At 29.4% G+C, this 26597-nt stretch overlaps 1 protein-coding gene across 4 annotated transcripts in view; it reads right to left on the minus strand.

Annotated features, from left to right (window-relative positions):
• Positions 1 to 26597, minus strand: part of LOC132948234 (GTPase-activating Rap/Ran-GAP domain-like protein 3) — a 385560-nt gene that overhangs the window by 19757 nt on the left and 339206 nt on the right. For all 4 annotated transcript variants that reach the window (XM_061018621.1, XM_061018622.1, XM_061018620.1 and 1 more), the window contains 8 exons: positions 23681 to 23747; positions 23515 to 23617; positions 15185 to 15283; positions 14847 to 14950; positions 14567 to 14678; positions 13757 to 13909; positions 11698 to 11816; positions 282 to 579 (listed from right to left, as the gene is read on the minus strand). In XM_061018621.1, coding sequence (XP_060874604.1) covers positions 282 to 579; positions 11698 to 11816; positions 13757 to 13909; positions 14567 to 14678; positions 14847 to 14950; positions 15185 to 15283; positions 23515 to 23617; positions 23681 to 23747 — 1055 coding nt within the window. The remainder of the gene's footprint in view (positions 1 to 281; positions 580 to 11697; positions 11817 to 13756; positions 13910 to 14566; positions 14679 to 14846; positions 14951 to 15184; positions 15284 to 23514; positions 23618 to 23680; positions 23748 to 26597) is intronic.

A 26597-nucleotide genomic window follows, 5' to 3' on the forward strand; every position in this document is an offset into this window, starting at 1 on the left:
ATTGATAAAATATTTAAATATTAAATTTTTACAAGATTGCAAGATAATATTATCTACGTTATTGCCGCCTGAGTTGCATCATTGACGGTGACGTCATAATATTATAATATATAAAATATATTATATTATTGAACAATTAATACTGTAGCCAATTAAAAAATGAGAATTTCTTCCATTTTTAGTGGTTAACAATGGTGTGATCGGACGTCTACATCATCGTTAAGTGTGCGCACGCATTACCTAACACAACTATTACAATATACTGCGCAGTTTACACTTGCCTTCGATTACGAACACGCCGCTGTTCTCGGTGCTGATGACCAGCCGGGTGTCGGCCCACGAGTCGCCGCACACTATATCGTGGCCAAAGTCCGGGTAGAAGCACTGCGGTTCCCAGGGCGCCCGCTTGAACAGCCCCGTGGTGGCCAGGCTGGTGGGCGCATCCCCTTTGACGATGGTGTCCAGCTTGAGCGCCTGCCCGATCCGTACGAACTCCACCTGCCGTGCCTCCTCTTTGCGCCGCGAGCTTCGCGGCGGGTCCGGCAACACGTCGCTGAACGCCCGTCTGTTCAACATTGCCTGCGACAAACGCATTTTCGTTACGATATTTTTTCGATACGTCCCAATGTATTGTATATTGTAATATTATTATGAGCATTTGGGTGTGATATGGTTCGCGATAACCGTTGGCTTTCGAGGCACGGTATAATGTACATTTTTTCAACACGTCTTTTTTTGCGATTCAACACGCATCGTCAAATACATATTTCGTCACGGTGACAACTATAAAACATGTATAGTCCTACTACTTACGTCCCCATCGTGCACGACCACCTCGTACCCGATCGCCGAAATGTTCAATACCTCGGGGGCATTAAAAAAATCGTCTTTGCGCTACCACTGCGCGTTTAACTCGATCTATCAGCAAAAAGTCGCTAATGCAGTGTCTCAAACGAAAACATTTGTTTTTGTTATCATAGAGCAATGACGATTATCATTGAGGATTTCCAAATAAAGACTACGATTTGAAATACGGTGTAAGATTTGATGAATATTGTATGCACTTATGTTATATTATAATATAGTATATTACCGATAGATATAGTTTAACTAATTTTTTTTTAACGAGAATGATGTAGTAAGCCAGTTACTACTTAACAACACCATTGTAATATAATAGTAATTATACTATACTATAGATTAGCTATACTGTACTTCGGCATAAATCGGATATTAGAAACGGAAATAGGATTTCCTCCTGTTTAGTATGAGAAGACAGGCTCACTGAATAATATAATTACTCGGGGAGTCCTGTGTACGACAATAGTCAAATATAAAAATATAAAATGGTTAATTTAATTACGACGCGGTACGCGACAAAGTTCAATATAGAAACATAAAAGAGTAGAATGATTATTCAATTGAATCATAGATTAGCATTTTTAGCAATACGTAGAAATATAAGGAAGTCATAAAATGCGTGGGCCGGAACGCTGGTCACACACATCACATCCGTGAGCCGAGATACAGTATCTATAGGCAGGGGGTACGGGGAACTTCATATATAAGGGAGCCCGAATCGGCCTGTTTTCAGACGTGTACTACCACCCATTAGTGCAAGCACCTTCACGCCACTCTGTACGAGCATATTTTGGACTTAGAAAAATTATCAACAATATAATAAAATTCACAATAAAACACAACTGTCTTTTATTTATTATCAACCACGACTACAACATCGAACAAATTGTCTGCGACCCGCAACTATAATATCTCGGCAGCCACTTATCTGCTATTAGAACTACGATAGTGGGTACCAAACTGTCGAGAACATTACAATGACATAGATGTAGCTCTAGCATATTATAATTAATCAATCACCAACCTCATAAAAATTATTAAGTTATTTAGTACAATTATTTAAAAAAAATAAATAGCAATTCAATTTTTTAGATTCTGAGCGGAGCGATGAATGTATTTTTATATTATATTTATTTGTCTAGATTTATTGTAGTAAATCTAAAAATTGAGTGCAATGGAAGTTTTTAAGATCGTAAAAAAAATCCTATAAATAATATTCACTAATAATTGCAAAATTTTTTTAAATCTTGTAGATAAATGTTCTTATTTAAAAACCATTTACGTTATTATAGGCTTAATCTTTAACATATCGATGTAGGTAAGGAAAATCCAAGGAATATAATACAAAATATCGTCAGTTCAAGATTTCAAGTGCATTATTATACTAGTGATGAGTAGGTATTTAATACATTATTATATGACAATAGTTTTGATATTTCTTACAACTATACCTATTACAAAAGTACAAAACACATATAGCTATCGGAAGAGATATGAGTCTCTAACTTTACGAAAGAGAAGCCTTTATTTTTTTTTCTTATTTGACAGTCGCAGTATTGTATAATAATATTATTATTGTATAATATTGTGATGAAATCCACTTATTTATTATATAATAATATTATACGAATGACAAGCAGAACGTAATACTAATACATAATAATTATTTTAACGAAATAACTGTTAGTGTAAAATATTAAATTTGTAGGTAGGTTAAAAAGTGAATTCAGTATTTATATGATGGTGTACCTATATCAAATTGATTAAAAATGGATAAATAATAATTTTTACTGTCGCACTATATATGCTAATAATTAATTGGTTAATTGTTAATTTTTTGACAACATTTTTTTTTAATGCAATAAAATTTTTGTTTTTTTTTTTTAGGTTGAGCCTTTGACAACTGAGTTCATTAGCCGTGGAACTGTGGGGGAGGGTACTGTGAGTTTTGAACACGTGTGTGTTTGTTTTGGCAGAACTTTAAAGTGGGCATAAAAGTAGGTATCTGGTATCTGCCATGCACGGGTGGCGGATGGCAGCCTCTCTCTCCGGACACCGTGACTGCCCGAAGAAAAATGCCACCCATGGCCGAGTTCGAACCGGCGACGGTGTGCGTCGCAACCGACGCCTTAGTACGCTCGGCCACTCCATCCCCCACAATAAAATTATTTTCTTACTTTCTTTCAAGTATACATTATTTTAGAGCGGAGCGATGAATGTATTGATTTTACAGTTATATAATTATATGTGTGTTTTGATTTTTTTTTCTATTATCACATTTTTGGGCAGTAAAAATGCTTAGGTTTTCAACTTTGCGGGTGATTTCTGATAGAAAATTGGACTTAATTGGTACCTACTTAGAGGAGGGGGGGGACTCAAAAGTAAAAATGCCCAGTTCTCTTGAAATTGATAAGAAAAAAAAATAAGGAATATCGGGAATTTTTACGCAAAACCGGTTGTTTGACAAAATCTATTATATTTTTCTGATGTATGTAACTCATAAACGAATAACCTTATAGATACTTAAGCTTGTACTAAATGTTTGTATTATAATTGTCTAAATTATAATATCATTGAATTTAAATTAAAAAAAAAAAAATTATAAAAGTTAATCATGGACCACAAGACAATTTCACTGAGGGAGGAAAAAAAAGTTGCCTAGTAGTGGAAATTTTGAAAAATCCGTCTCTGTGGTGTGCAATATATAATATTATATCACACGCCAGCTGCTCAACACGAATCGAACAATATTATCATCATAATAACCACTGTTCGTTCGGTAGAGCGTGTGGTTAACCTACCTCTACGTAAATATAATACTATAATTTATAATACATAACAATATTACACCAATATAATTATGTACCGTATGCGTATCGCGTTGTCTTCGCCCGCATGCTGTGTTCGTGGTCGGTCGTTCGGTTATCGCGTTACTACACCTACATAATATTATACAATATACATATTATTCTCATCCACCGGTGAGTATTTATAGCCGACGGCGAGACGGGCTCTACCCACGTCCCGTGAAAATTATACGATCAGCAGGAAAAACGCATTCAACGATATCACGCTATATAGTGTGCCGCCGACGGTGTCGGTTTCGAAATAATATTATTACCTCAACGTCCAACAAGGAAATAAAATATAATATTAAAAAAAAATCCGTCTTAGATAATACAATACCTATAAGATACAATACTATTTAAAATATGAGGCTATATCATAATATGATATATTATGATATTATATAGGCAAGCACCCGTTATAGCTTGGCAACCAGAATTCGAAATGTTGTATTACCATCCATCATACTGAAGGATTTGGGTAACCAATCGACATACTCAAGGTACTAGGCTGACATTTTCGTTACAAATTGGTTAGGTACTATCACGATTGAAGATAGTATGGTTGCCCAACGAATCTAGAAAAGTGTCTACCGAAATGAATCTCCATTATCAGTATTAAACAACTGGAGACTTACGCAATAGCGCTTATTTGTTGTAGTGACTATAAATGCAATTACCTTTCAAATGTAAATTGTAGTTCTGTGATAGCCACTATGACATTTAAGCGCTAGTGCTTAAGTCTCCAGCTGTTTAATTTAACTTTAATACTGATTATAGAGATTCATTTCGGTAGACACTTTTCAAGTATGGGAATCGTGGGTCGATGGGCAACCATACTATCTATAGCCGTGGGTACTATTAAAACCTTATAATATTATGGGTATAGTTCAAATACTCAATTCGGTATGCTAGGTCTATGGAGCACAACAGATTTCTAAGTGTTAATCGAGCAAAAGTAATACTAAGGAATTGTGAAAAAAAATTGCCTAAGAATGTGTGCATTAGTTTTTGGTAGGTTGTGCATGGTAAAATTACTAAAATGTAATCACCACATTACGATAACCTATTTATTTAAAGCTGTAATTAGCGCTGATAATGGTTCAAATAAGTACGTACTATATAGAAGCAATTTACCAGTGTTGTAGGTCTTCGAGGGTTAACTTCAGCCAATTCGAAAATTAATCAAAACTTCACCTTTAAGAACTTCAAGGCTTTGAACAATTTCTTTCAATTTCTGTCGATATATATTTTAGATAGGATTGAGTTTTCACGATACAAATGGAAAACTACCTAATTATTTTAGAACATGTACCTAATACTTGTGTCCTCTAGAATTTATAATAATAGTATTATGTATGTAAAACTTACCACGCTATATTGTGTACGTTTTCGTAATAAAAATTGAAACACATCGAATACAATTGAATATATATATATAGATTGTGTGGTGGAGTATACTCCATAGAGCATCCAATGTCTATTAATCCAATTGAATTTGGTAATTACGGTGATATATTATTGATTAAACCGAAAAAATGGGTATAAGTAAATTGTGTCCAAACGACTTTTTTTATGTTAACTGCGATCGGATTATTGTCTTGGTTGAAAAGGTATAACGTTAACTGAGCCCCACTTCTTATCATCGTATCGGTAGAAAATGGGATTGTAAACTGCGCATGAAACCAATATTTGAAAATTATAATTCAATAATAGTCAAAGTTAAAAATAAGATAGTTTAGTAAATAAATATAAAATGGTAAAACCCCAATCAAACAATATGTACCAACAATATTCTATTATAATATTAGCCTGTATATTTAAATATTTTTTTATAATCATTACCTAATTAAAATATAATTATTTTATTACTAAAACAAGTGTTCTGTGACAGTCTACAAGAATGTAATTTGTATTTATTTATATATTTATTTTTTTTATTGATCGTAAATATTTATACATAGTCGATAATTGTACGTTTGTAAACTCCCAGCTTATGAGTTATTCACGCGTGAACTATGGCGTATAATATGGCGACTATGGCGTATATACATGTCATAAGTATCACCATTTTTACTAATTTTAATTCATGACCTTATTAATTTATTTTTATTTTAGCTGGTGGCGCAAAAACAATTTTATATAATTCGTTGGTTACCTATCGTTTGTCGAATAACGTATTCCTAATTAAGAACTTGAATGTTTACCAGTTGGTTATAATAATATATTTTATATTTATAATAAAAATGTTTGTTTAAAATATCTATATTGGTTAAACAAATGACGCTTTTAAACACTCAATCGTGGACGGAAAAACAATTTAACGAGAGGGTAACAATTGTGTAATCTGTCTCTGCAATAGGTACCCTATTATGTATGTGCGGCGAGTCGCGTATATTGAGGAGACACCATAAAAGAGTCCATCGATGACGCAGTTATTATTGGTTTCAATAAAACTAAATATAATACAATACTATTATAATATATATATATATATATTGTAAATTTACATATGCCTGGTACCATCACTGCAATAAACGAATAATTATAATAACGTAATACATATTATTATGTACATACATTACACACATATATATACATAGGTATACGTATATTTTATAAATAATAAACACTGGAGCAACGCGTTCGTTAGCAATTTATTCGCTATGGTGAACTGTCGAAACGTTCCTCGAATTTTGCTACGTCTATATACAATATTTGGTGTTATTTCACCGTAGTGGTTATAATGAAAATATCTAATTTGACCGACCGACATGTCGATAACGCTCGCGTAAAATAATATAACATCACATGACCAACAAATGCCGACGAGTGGTCCACTTTAAGTGCCCAAGCATAAAGGTGTAATCACCTCATTCTAAAATTGGATATATTTTCAACTATACTTTCATGGACGCACAAAGTCATAGCGCAGTAAAAAGTTTCAATCGACTATATTATTTGTATTGTAGTATCACAATATTATCACGAGATTTTAAGGACATTCAATAATAATAATTTATTTATTTAAATATTTATTTTATTAATTTATAATTTTGTAACTCAAGACATTACGAGGTATTTTATCTAAAAGGAAATTATTAAGATTTTGTACAGAAAACTTTTCAAAAAAAAAAAAAATAGTAAAATTCTGTAAAATATTTTTGTAAAAAATTAATATATTATAATATGCATTTAACAGCAACAATGACTGAGAGGTCAAAAGTTGTATGTCCAATTTTTTTTAAATATTTTTATAAGTCCTTTGGGTTAGTTTGGGTCGTAACTTTCTTTTGGAAAAATATTATAAGTCTATACCATTGTTAAACATGTTTTCAATACTTAAATTTTAAGCACACTTACAACTAGACACCTATAATGAGACATATAATACATATTTTATCAAGGTCTAAATATAAGCAGATAAATATAACAAGTCCGGACTTGATACTTTTGTCTAAATCAACTCATTCAATTAATTCGAGTTTTATTAAATTAGCGATTCTTAATAATATGTCCATTAAAACCTTTTATGTCTACGGTAAAAATACATTATTATAATTGCCATTTATAACAAATCCTATTTAAATTTAAATAAATGGAATAATTATTCATATTGATCATATCTACAATATTATAAGGAAGTTTTTTTATATTTTTAGTATACCAATAGTAATATTTTGTCACCTGAAAATCTTAAAGTGGTAACTTTTGTGAGCTTGGTTCAATATATTATTAGCTATGGTGGTTGCCTTTATGGAGAAGCGCATATAACATTGATGTAAATAAATTAAAAGTTACAACCAATAGAATTTTGAAATTTATATTTTCAAGAAAAGGTTATACCCTAGCAATAATATTTATAATAATTGTTGTCTAATTTGGATACTTTGAATTACAAAAATGTATGTCTGTTTATGTTTTAATACAAGACATTAATTAAATATTCCGTACATACTTATGCTACTAGATATAATAGTACCAATGGGATTGTAATCCATAATGTGAAAACTGAGTTGAATAAGTTTTAGTCACTGTTATTGTTTTATTTTTGCGAAATTTGTGTTTGATTATAAATTATTTTATCTGTTTTTAGTACCTAATAAGTAGAGCGCGGATTTCTATGCAATTGCATATTTGTTTCCTTTTAATATTTTTGGATTTTTGTCAGTATTCTCTACGAATCATCATAATTTGAAGCAAATGGTGACATTTTTTTTTGCATATTTCTGCATATTTCAATGTTTTTGCATAATTTTGCATATTTACGCAAAATTCAAAATGTATTGCATATTTATTGCATATTGAAGCAAAAATTTAAAAAAATGTATAAAATAATATTTTGTCAAGTAGAAAAATTAAAATACATTTTATGGGCACGACGTAAATTTAATACCTCTTGCTGTATCAGTCAACTATCGACATACCACCGACTCAGTAAATTCAGTTTCATCGTTTGTCGTTGTCCGTAAATTGTTAACATTCCGAAAATAAGTAGTTCAATTTGCAACAAAATTCGAGGATGGATTTCTTCAGCAAACCAAGACACCGAAGTTTTCACTACAGACGGAAAAGTAGTATTTTGTAATCCTTGTGGAAAATCTATTTTTTGTGAGAGGAAGTCTCAGGTAGATCAACACTTAAAAACAGTTTAGTACTTATACAAATAGAAATAAATTTTGTTTATTTATTTTCTATATTTTTTATATTTTTCAATAATTGACGAAATCAAAGAAAAAATTAATTCTATTCCTGGGCCAAAAGGTGCAACACTTACTACAAAATTAAATGAGCTTTCCAATAAAAATAAAGGTCTAGAAATTCTACGAAAAATAAATGCAGTACTATCAGGCGAAAACGTTCAGCTCGAAGATGTTTATCAAGACCCGAAAATAATAAGTTGCTTCAAATATGCCCCAACAACTTCGGTTGACGTCGAACGTTCGTTTTCAGTATTTAAAAATATGTTAACTGATAAACGTCACAGCTTCACTGAAGAAAAACTTGAAATGCATCTGATCATTCATTTTAATAGTAAATAAAATTAAAAAAATTTAAAGAGAAATTTATATAAGTATTTAATATTTTAGTATTTAAGTAATTAATTGTTATAAGAAGTTTAATTTGTAAAATTTTAAATAAATAAAAAAAATGAATTTCATGATTTTTACTGCATATTTTTGCATATTTTCATGATTTTTACTGCATATTTTTTGCATATTTTCATGATTTTTACTGCATATTATATGGCATATTTTGATACTTTTTAGTGCATAAAAATCCGCGCTCTACTAATAAATAATAACTATGTCAAATTTAAACACTTCATTTATGACATAAGATTTAATGATTAGAATATAATATTTATATTTGATACCTATATCGATTGTAAAATAATGTTAGAATATAGTATTGTATATTTGTAGTTTATTTTAACATAAGTATTTTTTTGGGCTGGGTACAGATATTTTTATTTTCTAACCGACTTTGCATAACACTTTAATTTTAACCATAAAACCGAATAAAATGCAAAAATTACATAATTCCCACTAGGTAGGTATATATACAATTAATGGTTATCTACTTATTAATACATATTTATAAATTTTCTTCAAAGTGGAAAATATCGAGTAGTTTCTCAAACTTATTATATATTTTTTTTGTTTTGTTTTAGCTACATCATAGCCATAGTGGATAGACAAAATATGTAATTTTTGTGTGAAACTTTATTATATAAACCTTTTGTTATTGTTAAAGAAGTATATATTGATGGCGACAATGCAAAAGGGCTTAAGCGACATTTTTTATGAAATCGACTTTTTGTTATTAGGGCATAAGCGACGTCATTCTCTATCGATAGCTCTTACTCATTTATCGATACGATTATTATTTACAATATAAAACGAAAATTTAGATTTAGACATAAGCGCCGAAAAATGTAAATTAATTAACAGGTATGTGTATAAATAGGGAATAAGCGACATTTAGTTTTAAATGTTAGCATAAGCACCATAGGATTTTACTTTATGGGGCCTAAACGACAACATCATTATTATAGTTAATAATAGATTTTATATAAAAAACCATTTTTTGTTATCTGTTCGGTTGACGATAAATAATCTTAATCTTAAAAATGCAATATCGTATGAAGTTATTTTAGATCATATACAATGGATGGAGCTATGTGTGTGTTTCTCGTATACCGAGCTGTGTCCAACATAACCCCCCACCACCCATTTAATTTCAAGGTACAACGAGTTTTAAGTTTAGGTGCTTATGTTATTAATATAAATTTTTTTTTTATTAATTACCTACCTATAGTATATTATGTGATACACATTTTTGGTAACAAAAAATGTTTTGATATTAGAATAATTATAGGTATTAGTATGTATTAATATGATTACTTATATGTAAGATTTAAAGAAGATGTATTATCAGTTTCAATCATTTGTATTTTTTTTAAATCTAAGCAATGCCTATTTTACTATTTAATATCTATCCCTCAATAATTACGTAATTACCTATAAGAAATCGATTTATTTTATAATAATATTTTACATTTATAATTTAAGTTATATAAGCTTATTTAAAATATTTTTAGGTGGATATGGTGCAATTGTTGAAGTATTTATTTCCACGACAGAATTCAAGGGAATGAGTATGGTAAAACAGCACCAACTTATTACCGAAGTATATACCTAACTATTATTTATATAAATTATAAACCAAGCATGTATACAGAAATTAATTCTAAGAGGGAGGCGTGTGTATATAACTAAATTAAATTTCAAATTAACCATAAATAGCCTTGTTAAGAAAAAAAAAAAAAATATTTTTAAAATATTTCGAAGGATTGAACCCTTCCCTATCTATTCTGTTTATGATGAGCCTGTTATTAATTATAATTTATAATCATATAGAAACCTTAGGTAGACAAACTTATGAGGAATCTTATAATCAGGGCTCGGGACTTATAGCACTTAAAATCATTAAAATAAGCGCTTGAAAATATCATTATAAGCACTCAAATAAGCATTTAAAAAACTTAAATTCAAGCAAAAATATTTCATCAAAAAAAAAAAACTTTTTTTTTACATTATGAAGTAGGTACTATAGACATAATTTGTACAACTGTGCTAAAAATAATGATTAGGAAAAGTTTCTAACTAAAAATTCAAAAAAAAAATAAATAAATCTTCATATTATAAAAAAAATTAATTATCACTGTCGAGACAATTTGCATTATTATTTATAATTTTTTTGAGGGATTTTCCGAAAGTTAAAATGTAAACGATATTTACAAATAATTGAAAAAAAAATTTAATTAATTAAATCTTACTATCATTATTGCATTAAATGATTTAATTTTAATTCTATCAAAAACAACTTTGCAGTAAAAAACCATAAAAAAGTAGAAAAACTGGTAAAAAATTTTATAATTGAACGTGTCGTAACACGACATACACTTCCTTGCACTCTGCTACATTTTAAGTTAATCCATAATAATAAACAAATGCTTTAAGTTCCGAGCCCTGCTTATAATACAATGTAAAATCTTAGAATTGAAAAAAAAAATTTTATGAATTTCTTAGTCAAAATAATTTGCACATTTTCGTGATTTTTGTCAAGATTTGAACTTTAAATGATTATAAAAAAAAAATTGTGACTAGATTTTTAATATTTTTCAAATGTCATTGTAACAATATATTAAGATCCTTGTATTAAATGTTCAAACACCAAAACTAATATAGTAATGGTTATGTCTGTAATCGATCGGGAATGACTGTTATAAACCATTCCTCAGCTGCAGAAATAATCTAAGTCTGTACCATTTACACGAAGACATTACAAAACACACACGTGGTATGCACACTCGTATATCGATTGTCATATAATATTATACTGAATACTCATTATTTAAATAATATAACCTAACATTTCACATGGGTACATAATATTTATTATAGTAGATTTATCAAAAACTTACCACTTTACTAGAATCCGACATGTAGTCTGAGTACAGGTCTTTGATGAGCATGTCGAGTGTTCGCTCTCGTTTTTTCGCAAATGTGGGTGTATTGAACGTTGCTTTCTCACCGTTTATCACTGGAATGGAAAAAATATAAATACAATACAATTTCGCAGTTAATGGCATTTTTATTGCAACAACAGCTGCAATTGCGACGAAATGGATAATTGAATCCTTAACGTAATTGCAATATCTTATTGCATTAATTTTTATGAGATTATAATACAAGTATAAACCTATTTTTTTTCACAAGAGGTGTTCATTACTATAAACTAAAATCAAACGGGCACCAAAAACTAACGACATTAGTTGTACGTGTCTGCGACAACGTTATAGTATTTGCCGTATCGGTTCATACTTTTAAATCGCCTAAATGTGTTGATTTTATCAATAGTGGTGTGAAAAATGTATCATTGAAAAACAACTCAAGGAAACCGAAACGATAACAATAAAAATGAATTTGTCTGCATTTGAATATTTCTAGTAATTTTTGGAATATTACTTTTGTAACGATCAGAATTTCTGTTAAACATGCAGTATTCCAACTATTGATAAAAGTTCGGAATCTTAATACTTTATACAATGTACTATTAGAGAATAATACATGAGTTATTTTTTATTATTTTACTTTTGTTTTTGTCAATTTTAGTGTTTTTGAAGTTAACAAATTATTTACAGTTATGTTAATTAATTGTACATAATATATACGATTCTGCAAAAGATGTTTGACAAAAATTAAGACAATTATTTTGAAAATGTATTGATACTTTTTTAATAACACTAACATCAACTTAAAAATAGGTATCTATTATAACTGTCCTAAATACTATTTGTGTATCAAACAAATACTATATTTATATAATAATATTATAATTATTTATAATATTAATCCTGAACCTCAAAATTTGAACAAATACATTATATAGAACTATAACCACAAAGTTAAGTAATATTAAGAAAACAAAAACTCAATTAATGTCTTAAGTTGTAGTTTGTTCCTTATGTGGTCTCAAAATAACAATAAAACTTTATGAATATAAAATATTACTTATAAAATATCGTAACAAGCAAAAAAAATATTAACGTCCATTGTACATTTTTATTTATCGGAATATTTGTATTTTAAATAACGTATGGGAATACGAAACTTATTCTCGACAAGACGTCATGCTACAGTTTGTACTAACATTTTTATATATAGCACGTTAGATTAACATGACATTTTTATCGTTTATATGCCTTTATGGTAATGATTTTGGATTTGAATACGTTAAGGTATATTTATATTCCTTAAGCAATACAATCACCTATTTGAATATTATATTTTCGTCACAGCTATAAACGTATATATATATATAATATAATACCAAATTATGCAAGAATAATTTGAAAAAAATATTTAATTGTAAATAAAAAACCCTTTGATTTAATATACTATTTTAGTTAATATACAAGGGGTATTCAAAAGTAAGCTTCCTTATGGCTATGAAATATAAGAAAATATATTGAAATCGAAAATATATATTTCCTTACATCAGGTTGTATACTATTTTCCACATATATTGTCACTGTACTTCTAAATATATTTTTAGTAGGTTTTTAACCGGTTGGTAACCTCGATGGCGACTTTGTTTCACTCCCGAATGATTTTCTACCAGAAAAAGTTTATAATTTCGAAAAATATAAAAACATAACGAAAGTTGGCTTTTCCTGGTATTAAACACATTTATTGGAGAACAGTTGTTCAGGAGTGAAACTGTAGTCACCATTGAAGTTACTCACTGGTTCTCACCCTTTACCCCGAAGGTTTGAAGAAACTTGTGCCACATTACAAAGAATTTATGTAGAAGAACGGCGATTTTTCAATTCACTTTTTGGTTTTTCCTGACATGCTGAAAATTACTTTATGGATAGTTATGTATCCTTCTTAGAATAAATATAAAATTAAATTTATTTTTGTATGATAATTATTTATTACGCAGTATAAAAATCTTCTCATAAAACAATCATCGCTTACTTTTGACAATGAGAAATTCTCTGAATTCTTGAGGCACTTTGAAGACTGGAGGACACGGTAACGATGGACCAAAGAGTGGTACAGATTCTTCGGAGTAAACCACCAACTTATAGCTGTTGTCCGACGAATCGTACGCGACCAGCGCAAAAACATCTGATGCGAAAAGTTCATAGGAAAATCACTATATATGTGGTCTTGTATCAATCTCCTTATATTGTGTGTATTTTTTCATATAAGTTATAACGAACATTTATTAATATATAGGAAATGGTATGAAATTATATATTTGCTTATCACAAATAACATAATATTTTTTATGGTTTTGAGATTTTTTTGTTAATGTGCAGGTTTTATAACAGCATATACATAATTTATTATTATTACAATATACTTTTAATATTAATTGCGTAAGTACCTCATTACTATACTCCCGTCTTCAGTTTTTTAAATTTATCTTTCACTTTAGCTTATCGTCGTCACCAACATAATAGACATATTAATCTCCTTTCCTTTTTGCACTTATAAATATAAATTTGTTTAGGAACCAATAATTCGAAACACCAGCAATAATTCTTGTTTTGTTATCCCACACCACTCAACCGCAATCACTAACGAAGATCCGTCATTCCTCTTCTAAACTAAATTCGTTTAATGTAATTTATTTCACTTACATTTTTACTATGTACTCATAACCTATGTCTCTGTGTATATTTTTTATAATTGGGCTCTTGCCCGTAATTATTATAAACTAAAATAAAATTTTATTTATTTCACCAAGGCTTTATAAAGATTTAAGTTTTCAAAGGATACGTGTAAACTGTGACTTGATGAACGCGGGGTTGAACTGAGACATTTGCGTCGCACCCCCGTCCACGTACACAATGTTGACGATGTCGTTTCCAATGTGACGTTTGCGTTCCACCTGTTTAAATTGACGGGACGACAACCATTATAATATTATTATTGTAACATACGGGGTAGCAGTTGTGTGGTTAGTGTTCGTTTCTTAAATATATATTTTTTTGTTTTTCCTTCCCATTAGTTCGATTTTCGTGATATAGGTACCATAATATTATATTATTATGTTTACCTGCTGTCGGTTGTCCTTGGAATACGGCAACATTGTGGACACGTGAAACATGATTTCGTGCCCTTCGTATATCGTGTACGCCGAATATTCGCCCGTCATGTCTCCTGTGTGTAAAATAAATAGTTATATATAATATATTGTCATAGCGTAATGTCTGTATAGACGTACAGTGTACACGTTTGGGAGGGGGGGGGGGGGGAGGGGGGACGATAGCAAACGAAAGCCGTAGAAATTATTATGGTCATCGCTGGTGGCTAAGGCATATAGTAAGGTATATATTTTATATTATGCATACGACTTGCGAAAAACACACCCACTGGGGTATCACGCACACTTACCTTTTACGTCCAATCCTCCCCGGTACTTGTCCCATCCTTTCAGTCGTACCCTGTTGCCCAATAACGATACGAATTGATTGAATTCTTCGCTGCCGTTTTCTACGAAACAAAATACGATTATATTAAACATATTTTATATACTCAATACATACTGGTTAATGTATACAGGCTCTAGCAATATTATTCCGATTTTCATTTCGCATTTTATAATCCGGTGTTGGAAACACAATTATACAATGTTCAACGGAAGTGTAGCTGGGATCGTGGGTAATTCTGACAAAGTGGCTAGACACCTAAACTATATGATTCACCAAATTTAATTAATTTATTATCATCAAATTTCAAATAATGCAGGTTCTCTCTCACTACCTCTCTCTCGCCACACAAAGTAGAAACGAAATATAAAAATAAAAACATTCAAACTATTTACCCTAAATTATTAAAATATTTGGGCCCCAATATGCACGTGCCAATGTGTCTACCTATGCATAAATTCGTTTAGGTTACATATTATATCATTAAATTCGTTGTGTACGATTACACGTAATTATTAATATTTATATATGTTGTTTTCAGCAGTGATAAAATACACACTAATGTTCGAATTTTAGCCTACTGATCGCTTACTAGTTACTTTGGTGTGTGTGGAGCCTAAATTAGGCTAATTAAATTTACTAATTTAGATTTAAAATATACATGGACAATAAAGTGGATGATATGATAAGCAGCCGAGTATTAAACAAACGCCACTGTTTTTTCATGATAAAATAATAATTAACAAATAATGAACTATCAAAAAAAATATTTTGAATATTTTGGAATTTGTTCTCTAAAATATGTACACTGGCTTGGTATTTACACACCTACACCTACACACACACACACACACACACACACACACACGTATATATATGTGGATGATTTTATTGAATTGAATTTCCATTACTTTTGTATACATACACTTAAATACACAAACATATTATATTGAATACATAATCCTCAGTAGAAATGTTTCATGATAATATTAAAATATTACCATCGAAGATACTTATCGAAATGCGCTGGTTTGAGTTTTTGTATGGTGTATAAAATACTTGTGCATGTATGTATAATATGCGTATTTCGTATGAATAAAGTATAAACATTAAACATTAATTTTAATAAATTACTTATACGCGTTAAAATATGTTCATCGAGTATCAATGTTAATGTACAAACGTTGTATAATCGGTTTGTAGAATAATATATCATGTCCGCGGATATTATTTTAATATGAGAAGTTCGCACAATATTTACTTATATATAGATACGTGAATAGTTTTAATAGAAACGACGAAAATGTGTAATGTTAGATGACAAAATATGCAGTGCATTAAAATAACATTTTTATCGTAGAACGTATTAGTGCTTTCTGACCGTGATAAAAAAAAGTAATAGTATAGTAACAATTAGAATGATGAAGTTTTTCTGTTTTTTTGTTTTATTGACACTCGAATACGAGTCTCGTTTCTGTTGGCGAGAAAATACCAATAACTCGACGTTTAAATTTCAATGGATATTTTTATGAATGTTTAGGGGTGAACATGGTCGAGTAAACTATCACAGAAGGGTTAACGACACAAAAACGAACGAATTTCATTCAAAAGTACTTTAAAAGGATGAAAAATAACGTGTTTATAATATATATTTAAAAAGAGGATCAGAAATATTACGTCTTCGGGGGTAAGAATTTATTTCGAGGAAGTGTATGTTTCCACTTTTCAGTTGTAAATCCTAGTTTTTATTTTATGGCGTCGTCACATTTATCACTTTTTATATAGTTTTTTAATAAAATACTTATTGGAATATATTATCTGTATAACAAGCACCTATTGGGGCAGTATCATAACATATCAAAATATTTTTGGTTTTTTTACCCTTCATTTAGCGATGATCGAAGTATATGCATTTGATACTTGAAGATTTACTTCGACACGATTTTTTATTTTTAAAAACTGTTTATCACTATAATATTCACTATTTTTCGGTCACCCAAATAACTGTCAAATCGAATTTTTTACACCTCGAGATTCAGAACGTTTTAGTCACTCTATCGAAAGATGATATTATATATTTATATTTAATCCACCAACTTATTTCATTCCGATTACTTTTGATAGTTATGCGTGCTGAAATAGTAATGCTAAATGAGATTTAGACGTTAGTAAAATATAAACGCTTGCCAAGTCAGGGATCGGAATGTAAACTTTCTTGATTTTTAATTTTTGGAAATTTATTAACTGATATAACACCCAAGCGGTATAAAAATTTGAATCCAGAAAAATGTCGGTGTGAACAGCCCCACAAAAAATCATTTTCATTTTCATTTAGTGAGATATATCTCCAAAACCGGAGAGCGGACTTCGTTGTTTGGGGTCTTGTTGGATTCAGATTAGTTAGGAGAAGTTCAGTAAAGATTTTCAGAACTTTATCTTTAATAGTTAATTCATTACAGGACATTAAAAAAAATTAAAACAAATTTTATTGGGCCTATTTTGATGATTTTCAGCTTTACAGCTTTGTAATGAATTAACGATTGGAGATAAAGTTCTGAAAATCTTCACTGCACTTTTCCTAGCCAATGTGAATCTAACAAGACCACAAACAACAAAATCCATTCTCCAGTTTTGGAAATCTACCTCGCTAAATGAAAATCTAGCAAAAAAAACTCTTTTTTTTATCTGTGAAAAATTAAATAATTTTTTTAAAAAAATTTCAATTCCATATTTAGTATCTACTTGATAATCCATTTTTAATGAGTTATCAACTAACTTTCTAGCTGTCATAGTTTAGAAGAAAAGTTAAAAAATAGAAATTTTGGGACTGTTCACGCCGACATTTTTATGGATTCAAGTAGTTAGACCGCTTGGGCGTGATATCAAATCGCTCTCATATTAAAAATCAAGAAAGTAAAATAATATTAAATGGATATTTATTATCAAAAAATATAAAAAAAAGTATAACCTAACCAGTGTTTTCCAAACCAATTCCGTTAATGACGGTTTAGGTATCCATTTCATGAAATCATAGGTTGGTAATTACGTGAAGTGGAGAAAACGCGGTTCCATTTCTTGAAATGGATCCAAACTTTGTACAATTCACGAAACGTACAATAACGCGATATGGATGTGACATAATATATAAAATGTACTGCATAATACGATGCAAGTGGAGGATAAAAAGATTTTTGTTTTTACATAATAAAATAATCTTTGATAAAATATATTAAATATATAATATATTTTATCAAAGATCATATATATTATATATATATACTATACATATAGGTAAATAGGTTTATAATTAACCTTAGTAATATACTATTGTTCTTAAAATTGAAATTATATGTACTCATACGTTTAATTTTTAGATTCTGAGCGGAGCGAGGAATGTAATGGTTTTACAATGATGTTTATTTCTTTTTCTTTTTTATTCATACACTTTTTCTCCCTCTAAACTTGCTCAAAAGTATCAAGTATAGCATCTTTTCTGAAAGGTAATTTTCTTGAGCTGGTACTTTAGAGAGATCATTTTTCGATTTTCGCAACGCTACTCGAAATAAAAGCGGTTAAAGAAGAAAAAACGTACGATTTCATGATTTTATAATATTAAATAATTACGGACGACGTTTTTTACCAGGAATATTGCTTCAAATGAAAAATGACAAGAGATATTTTTTGTTGTATTTTGGATTTTGTTCCTTACGGCTTAGTTCGGAAAATTTTAGCCATTTTTGAGCTATTTAAAAATATTTTAATTTTGGTAGTTTTTTAGTTGTAATTCGGTTAAAAACATTCGTAAAAACTTGAAATTTGGGTTGTTTACTTATATTAGCCTTACCTAGACATGGTAAAATTTTCAAAACATTTGAGCGACTTATGAGCTTTTTCTTTTCTTTTATATATTTTTTCATTTTTATGATATTTCATAATTATAAATTATAATTATAATTATATAAATTACATATTTATATAAATCGTTCTTAAGCTGTTCTTAAAACGATTTATTTATCACCATAGAAACGAATAAAATTAAATAAAAAAGATTCCCTCGTCCGCTCAGAATCGTTTTTTTATCGAATGCAATCATTGCATTCAAATCGAATACAGTAAAATTACACTATCCTGTCCGAGGCCCGAAGGGACGATGGACAAACATCCACCACCGAAATGCGCTGACCTACTTATTTCAATATTATAGGATAATATATTATATATTATAATATCAATACCTCTATGTAAAAAAAATTGTTAATTATTAATTATATTTTATAGTACATCCATTGTATTAACTACTGAATTCTGATGAACTATTTAAGTTATAGTCACTCACAGCAACATGAAAACATGATATTAACTCAGAAATCTAACATTTTCTAGCAAAATGTAGTGTTGAAATCAAGGATAACTTACAGGTTCGAGTAATTCTCTCGTAGTTCCTTTGTAAGTACCGTTAAAACCATACACAATATACAATATCATATGTTATAATTTTAATTGCTTATAATATACATAGTTAAATAATAGATTATTCTTAAGTGCATGCAGTAAACACTTATAGTGTTATATTCCATTTAAGTAACAAATGATTTTCATTTGGAATTAAATCAAATTAATTTAACTCCGGATTATTATTTCTATTATAATGTCATTAAATAACATATAAAAATCCATGGAATCTAGTAGTTAGGATTATGAAATATTCAACTGCAGGTACATAACCTTAATACACTTTATAAATGTTTTATTATATTAAACAAATAATAAATCGATTTAATAATTATCATGTCTTATGATGATTTTACGACTGTTACATCAAAAATTACAATAAAACCAGGGCCGATACTCTTGGTTGGCAAGTATAGGTATCACCACAATTCATAAGCAATATGAGGAGTAATCAGTTTTTTTTAGCTAATAAGCGAAGTGAAAAAAGCGTTTAAACATATAAAAATAAATGTTTAATTTTATGAGGTACCTAGTAAAAATTATTATTTTTGAATATTGAATAAAATCCGGTAAATGTATTATGTCAAGTTACATTATATATTTTTAAATTCCACACAGCTTTGTCAGTTTGGAATTTTTAAAATATTTTTTGTACAAACTACCATTTACAATCGACCGACGTTATTGCTTATTAGTGCGTATACTTGTTGAGCGGAATGTTTGCCCCTATAATGCATACATCGAATTGAAATATCATGACTCGCTATACCGTATATACCTACGTTTGATTAACAAAATACATATATGGCTGTATAGTTTATTTTATATTTTATATTTTTTGTTACGTTATTGTATGATCTTTGAGGTACCTATGTGTGTCACTTTAAATTTTTACAAGTACCTAAATGAGTAATACTAAATGGTCTATGAGTTAAAAATATATAATACTTCACCCAACATTTCAAAACTCAGCGAAGTACAGATATTTGAAATCACTAATTGTTTTTTATTTTTAGTTTGGGGTGTATTAAAAGTTAAAAAAAAATATTTGATGGATATCAATATTATTAGAAAATAGACATTAAAATATCAAAATGGTGACAATTTATAGTAGTATACAACTACGTACTTTGGCTGAATCACTAAACGCTGAGTTAGTCCATCGATATTATAATAATATAGGATAGACAATAGTTGTAGACTAAGATATAATGTACGAAAATGTGTTGTACATTAACTTAATTAATTAAACGAATATTAAGGCGTCTTAATCGGAATCGAAATATAATTGATGTGTTCGAAAATAATCGTCCTATAATACACATTTGGTACAAGAACGATCACCTCGAAGGCCAAGCCTTAAATTTGATAACAAGAAGGGTACGGTGCGTCATAATATGACGAAAATGGTATAAAAAGACGGTCGGAATGGATGATGGAGAAAAAAAGGTCAAGAGAAAGACTCCGACGCAGATGGTTGGACAACGGTCTATATATTATGTATACATGAGCACGTCGTGAGGGGACATAGTCCGCAGCCGATGAACTGAGTGAGACATAACATGTCATATAGAAGGAAGGCAAGTGTGTGAATGGTGTTGTGGGCGTAAGCCTATAAATAGTCAGCGAAGTGTAAAACAAAGTTTTCCCGAGAAAACACATAAGTAGCACATAATATTAATATGATATAAAACCGGAAAACTTTTCCTTCAACTTGGAACATAAATTCTTGATATTTTACTATATTACATTACACGTACATCGTTATATATATCATCATACATATTTTAATCTTTAACACATTTTTTTAATCATTTGATAGTCGCAATATTAGGTTTAGAAATTAGATACCTAGGTATATATTATAATTTGTTAAATGCAATTGTAAAATTGTTCTCCATTGTCATACCTATTACATACATATCTACCTAATAGAAGATTCGTCAAAAATGTATAGACACAAATTTGGTTGGATCAATTGGTTAGTCTTGTGTACAAATTATAAGTAGCTACAATAGACATATTATTTATTGATCCAGTTCTTGGTAGTGTTCACGAGATTTGAGAGCGCTGGCTGTTAATTTTTATATTATCTTTACTCTTTAGGTTCATTGGTTGATAATTGTATATTGCGCTACTTTAAAATATAAAGTTATTATATAGTTTGAAATTAAACACGACCGGCAAAACTTATGCCGGAATATTGCTTTTTTAGGAACATTTTTGATTGGTAAAAGACATAAATTAGTTGTCTATGTTCAAACTTTAATTATAGTGTTAAAGAAAATATCATTGTATTTTAATCCAGTAAATAATTAATTTTAGTACAATATTTAACTGGGAGTTTTTAAGTAGGTAGTCAAAAAACTTATTCGGTTACGTACATTAACATATTATATATTAATAATAATATGATATACCTAATAAATGTATTAACTTTATATGTCTTTAATATTACTTATGATTTTTAAGTTTAGAAGTGTGCCCTATGGAATATATTGGTTACCTATCGTATGTTTGATATAAGATTGTACCTAATTAGTCACTTTCAGATTAACGAGGAAAATTATTGTTTATATTTTATTGGAAAATAATAACGTTTTAGAAATCATCTAGTTTGATATATTACTAGTATATTATAACACTATAATATAAAGTGCATTTTTTTTTTAGATTTAAAATTATTATAAACTGAAAAACCCAATTATTATTATATTGAAAAGTAAAAAAAAAATCACAAGTCAATTATTATTTGGAGCTGTTGACGTGAATAGAAACTTTTTTAAAAATATATATAATATACATAATTTAGTTGTTAGGAAATAACTTTGGACCGACACACGTGTATCAAGTCCATTAAAAGTTTACAACGAGCTTATAACGAGTCCGTACATGCAGAATCTATATAATAATGTATTCCCTGTATTTTTATGTTGATGTATATAATATTTCCACAACGTTATTGAAAAAACATATGTGAAATATCACACGTATTAAACACGTAGACGAAGTGTGTCAAAGCAGCAGTGCGGTGAAAAAATAACTTTGCAAAATGACATATTTCATTTTACAGTCAAATAAATTTATTTTATTTTTTCTTATATTTATTTATACTTTAAAAATCTCAACTATAATTGCAAATTATAACATTTTAATATTTGCTTATATTTTATAATTTATTTTATATAGATATTCAGAACAGGAATTTTTATACTTGAGATGGTATTATTTTTAAAGTTAGGACCTCAAAAGTCGTTCGGTCGTAAATGGAAACAGAGATAAAAAAAACTTTTACGTTTCTTAACTGTTACACGTATGTCTAAACTTTAAGTCACTAATAATTAATGATAAGAGTTTGTTCGATAGTAATTTTATGTTTACATCAGATTTAAAAAATCACGTTTATCGCAAAAAATGTAACGGCAATAAAATAATATGTAATCCAACGACGAAAACAGCCAATTTCAAAAGTCTGTAATAGTTTTTTCAGCCTTCTGCAATCAGTATAAATAAATATTGGACGAGCCTTAGACGACACCAAATTTATTGAAGTAAAATCCTTTGATGTGATAGTGTTGTTTCACGAAGATTTGGTCAATTTAATTTTATGATCGAAAAGCACAAAAAAAAAATTAATACCACGTTACAGTGGTGTAGATAAATTGCTGAATATCTATGACGCCATGCTAAAATAACCGTATCATTCAATTGCATTGAATACAAATCATTCTAATTTCCAACGAGATGTTTTCTGGAAAAATAGATTTAATGGGGATACCAACGCTAGGACGAAATGTTTTATTATAAGAGAGCTTAGGTTATTTCAAATTCTCGGTCACTTACCGTTGCTTAACATCTCGTCGTCGGTTAGTTGACAGGGTTTGGTGTACAGCACGCCGAATTTGAAATTCACCGATCCTTCTTGTTCTTCCAAAAGCAACAAATCCTGCAAGCATAACAATTTAAAAGGTTATAGATTTTTCAACATTTCACGAATCATTTGCTTTACCTTTTGAATTTCTGGTGAAAATATTTCTTTTGGACCTTTCTCTAACTTATCCATAGCCGGAAAATTACTGTAAACACACAAATGCATAATAATTAATGATACGTTTTATGTGTACCTACAAATTACAAGATAATTGTTCACGTTTATGCGTAATATTTATTTGTATCAAACTACGGTATTTATAGACTCTATTCTAGATTAGCGGTTCCATCAAACGTAATTAATGTTTAACACTTCGTGGTTAGATTTCATATATTTAGTCAAAGTGGTTACCAATCAGATTTTTCTCGTGGTGCATTAGAATTATTTACTGAAAGTTTCGACACACTGTCGATTAACATTTCTTACTTTTTAATAATAAGTTAAATCAATCAATATCAAACTCAGACAAAAGTTTATTCATTGATAATGATTATTAGGGGCGGTTATAGATCATTTTTTCATTTTTTTTTTTGGTACTTAGAGAACGCGTTTTTAGTTAAAATCATGTCTCAATAACACGCAATTACGCAAATATAAATTACTTATTTTAATTTATATTCAACTATTTGAGAAAAATTAATATTTTTCTGTAGAAATTTTATAAATTTTTATAAATTTGATAGGACATCGACATGCCAGCTCGAATGATTATTATTGTTACCATTGCATTATAGTATCTTAGTGTATGTCGGGTAGTGGGTACCTTATAGACGTCTTTTGTTCTCATAATTGATGATCATACAAACATGACATATATCGAACTAAAGCTTTGCGTATAGTTAAGTTGAACTTTTTTGAGTGTCAGGACGCAATAAAATCAATATATATCATTCGAAATACTCGAAGAAAATTGTAAGTTCGTATATATTAGATATATATAAGATGTACCTTCCGACGGTAATTAATGGTGAATGGTGATAACACTGTAGATTAGGGGATTCAAAACAGGTTTATATAGGTATGTTAAAAATTGTAAATAATAATTATAATTTTCACCTAATCAATCAAACATACGAGGAATGGATTAAAAAAAATATTAAACCGTGTAACTGTTACAATTTTGTTTTTGAATCAACTACGCGTAAATTCAATAGTATAATGTTGGTAGCACTGTAGTCTATGAAGCAGATAAAACTGGTGAGTGGAATTATTATTTTTTGCTCAGCTGTCATTATTCACTTAATAATTGATTAGTAGCTCGATTCACAACGTGAATTTGCCATGGAGGTATTTAAGGTAGTTCCCACTTCCCAGAGAGATGTTACAAAGACCGGCTATAAGCACAATGTCAGCGTACTTCATAAATGTACAACATCTTGCGCCAATTAATTAAAAGCATAAGATTTTTAATCTCGAGATACTTAATGAGGAATATTACTTAATTTTTGTATTCAATAATAACTTGCAAATAAAAAACAATGAAAAAATGCATAAAGTTCGGTTATTTTTCAAATAAATTCTTTTAACATTTTCGTTTTCAATTATGTACACCTGTCATCGGTGTAAAATGTAGATGGTGTATGTTCACTTGCCTAATCTAATTTTCGAAAAAATGAAATAAAAAAAGTACAGTGATTAGCATCGCGAATAACTCAATAACATCGATACTCGATAGATATAGATAATAAATAATAATACAATATGCATATTATTGGGTACCTATTATATTCTCACGCGTCATAGCGAATACATAGAAAATACCATAATCATAACTAAGAATAACATTTTAATGCTACGGAAGTCACAAAAACAAAAAAGACATAAAAATCAATTAAATAACTAAAAATTGTATTTTATTCAGTTTAAAATAGTGAAGACTTCAAGATTCTAAAACCGCAAAATTGCACAATATTATATCCTATGATAATGTTTGCTTTATTCTTTTTTTCGCATTTTTTTACTTGTTCGTTAGAGGTCTAATAATAATGTACAATTTCATTAGTGTCAATTATAATATATATAGGTACTATACCAATATATCTTTTTTTAAACCATTAAAAAAACGCTCTGAAAGTTGAAAAAATTATGCAAAATATATAACTTGAAACATATTTTCCCTTGAGTAGCAATATTTTAACTCGTTAGAAAATCAAATTTAAATCGCAATAAAATTCCGGTCCTGAATAAATATTATCGTATAGCCATGTATTTCAAACAAATATCGTGCCACAGAATTTTAGATGATCACAGAGGATGTCTTAATATATCATGGCATGTATAAACAATAAAATAATAATTGTATATCTCTACAGGTGGACGTCCTCGCAGGTACATCACATTATATTATATTACACTATTATCATATAAAATACATCGCAAAACAGCCGTCTACAACGATCACCGCGGCAGCAATAATAATACGTGTCGTCGTCGTTGTTGTCTTCGTCATTCAATTACTTCACTTCCGACCGAATCTTTTCCCACTTCGCGTCGCTGACACACACACACACACACACACACACACACACACACACACACACACACACACACACACACACTTACTTACGATAGTTTCAGGCCGATCGATCAACACGTTGTCGTCCGTTTATCGTTCGCGTAATCCGTCTTTGCGTTTGTCGCGCACTCGGCTGGTTTCCAGAACGGATGTATCGAACGGGAAATTCAACCCCGACACCGTGAACAGGGTTGAAACAATCCATTAATACACCCAGAAAAGTCGTCCAAAAAAAATATTACACCCAACGTCATTTTATACGACAGGCGATGACGTGGGCCGGTAGTATTATAATATTACTATTGTATATAATATATATGAATATTTTCCTGTATACACGGTGTATGTTTGCACACTACACGATGATACAACAATGATATTATTATACATCGTTATTATTTTTATGATCGAAATTTTTTGTCCCAGCTCGATTTTCATTTCAGAAAAAAAAATATTTAGTTTCCCTACAACTATACATAT

This window comes from Metopolophium dirhodum, chromosome 7 (genome assembly GCF_019925205.1).
Source record: "Metopolophium dirhodum isolate CAU chromosome 7, ASM1992520v1, whole genome shotgun sequence".
In the NCBI taxonomy this organism is placed as follows: domain Eukaryota; kingdom Metazoa; phylum Arthropoda; class Insecta; order Hemiptera; family Aphididae; genus Metopolophium; species Metopolophium dirhodum.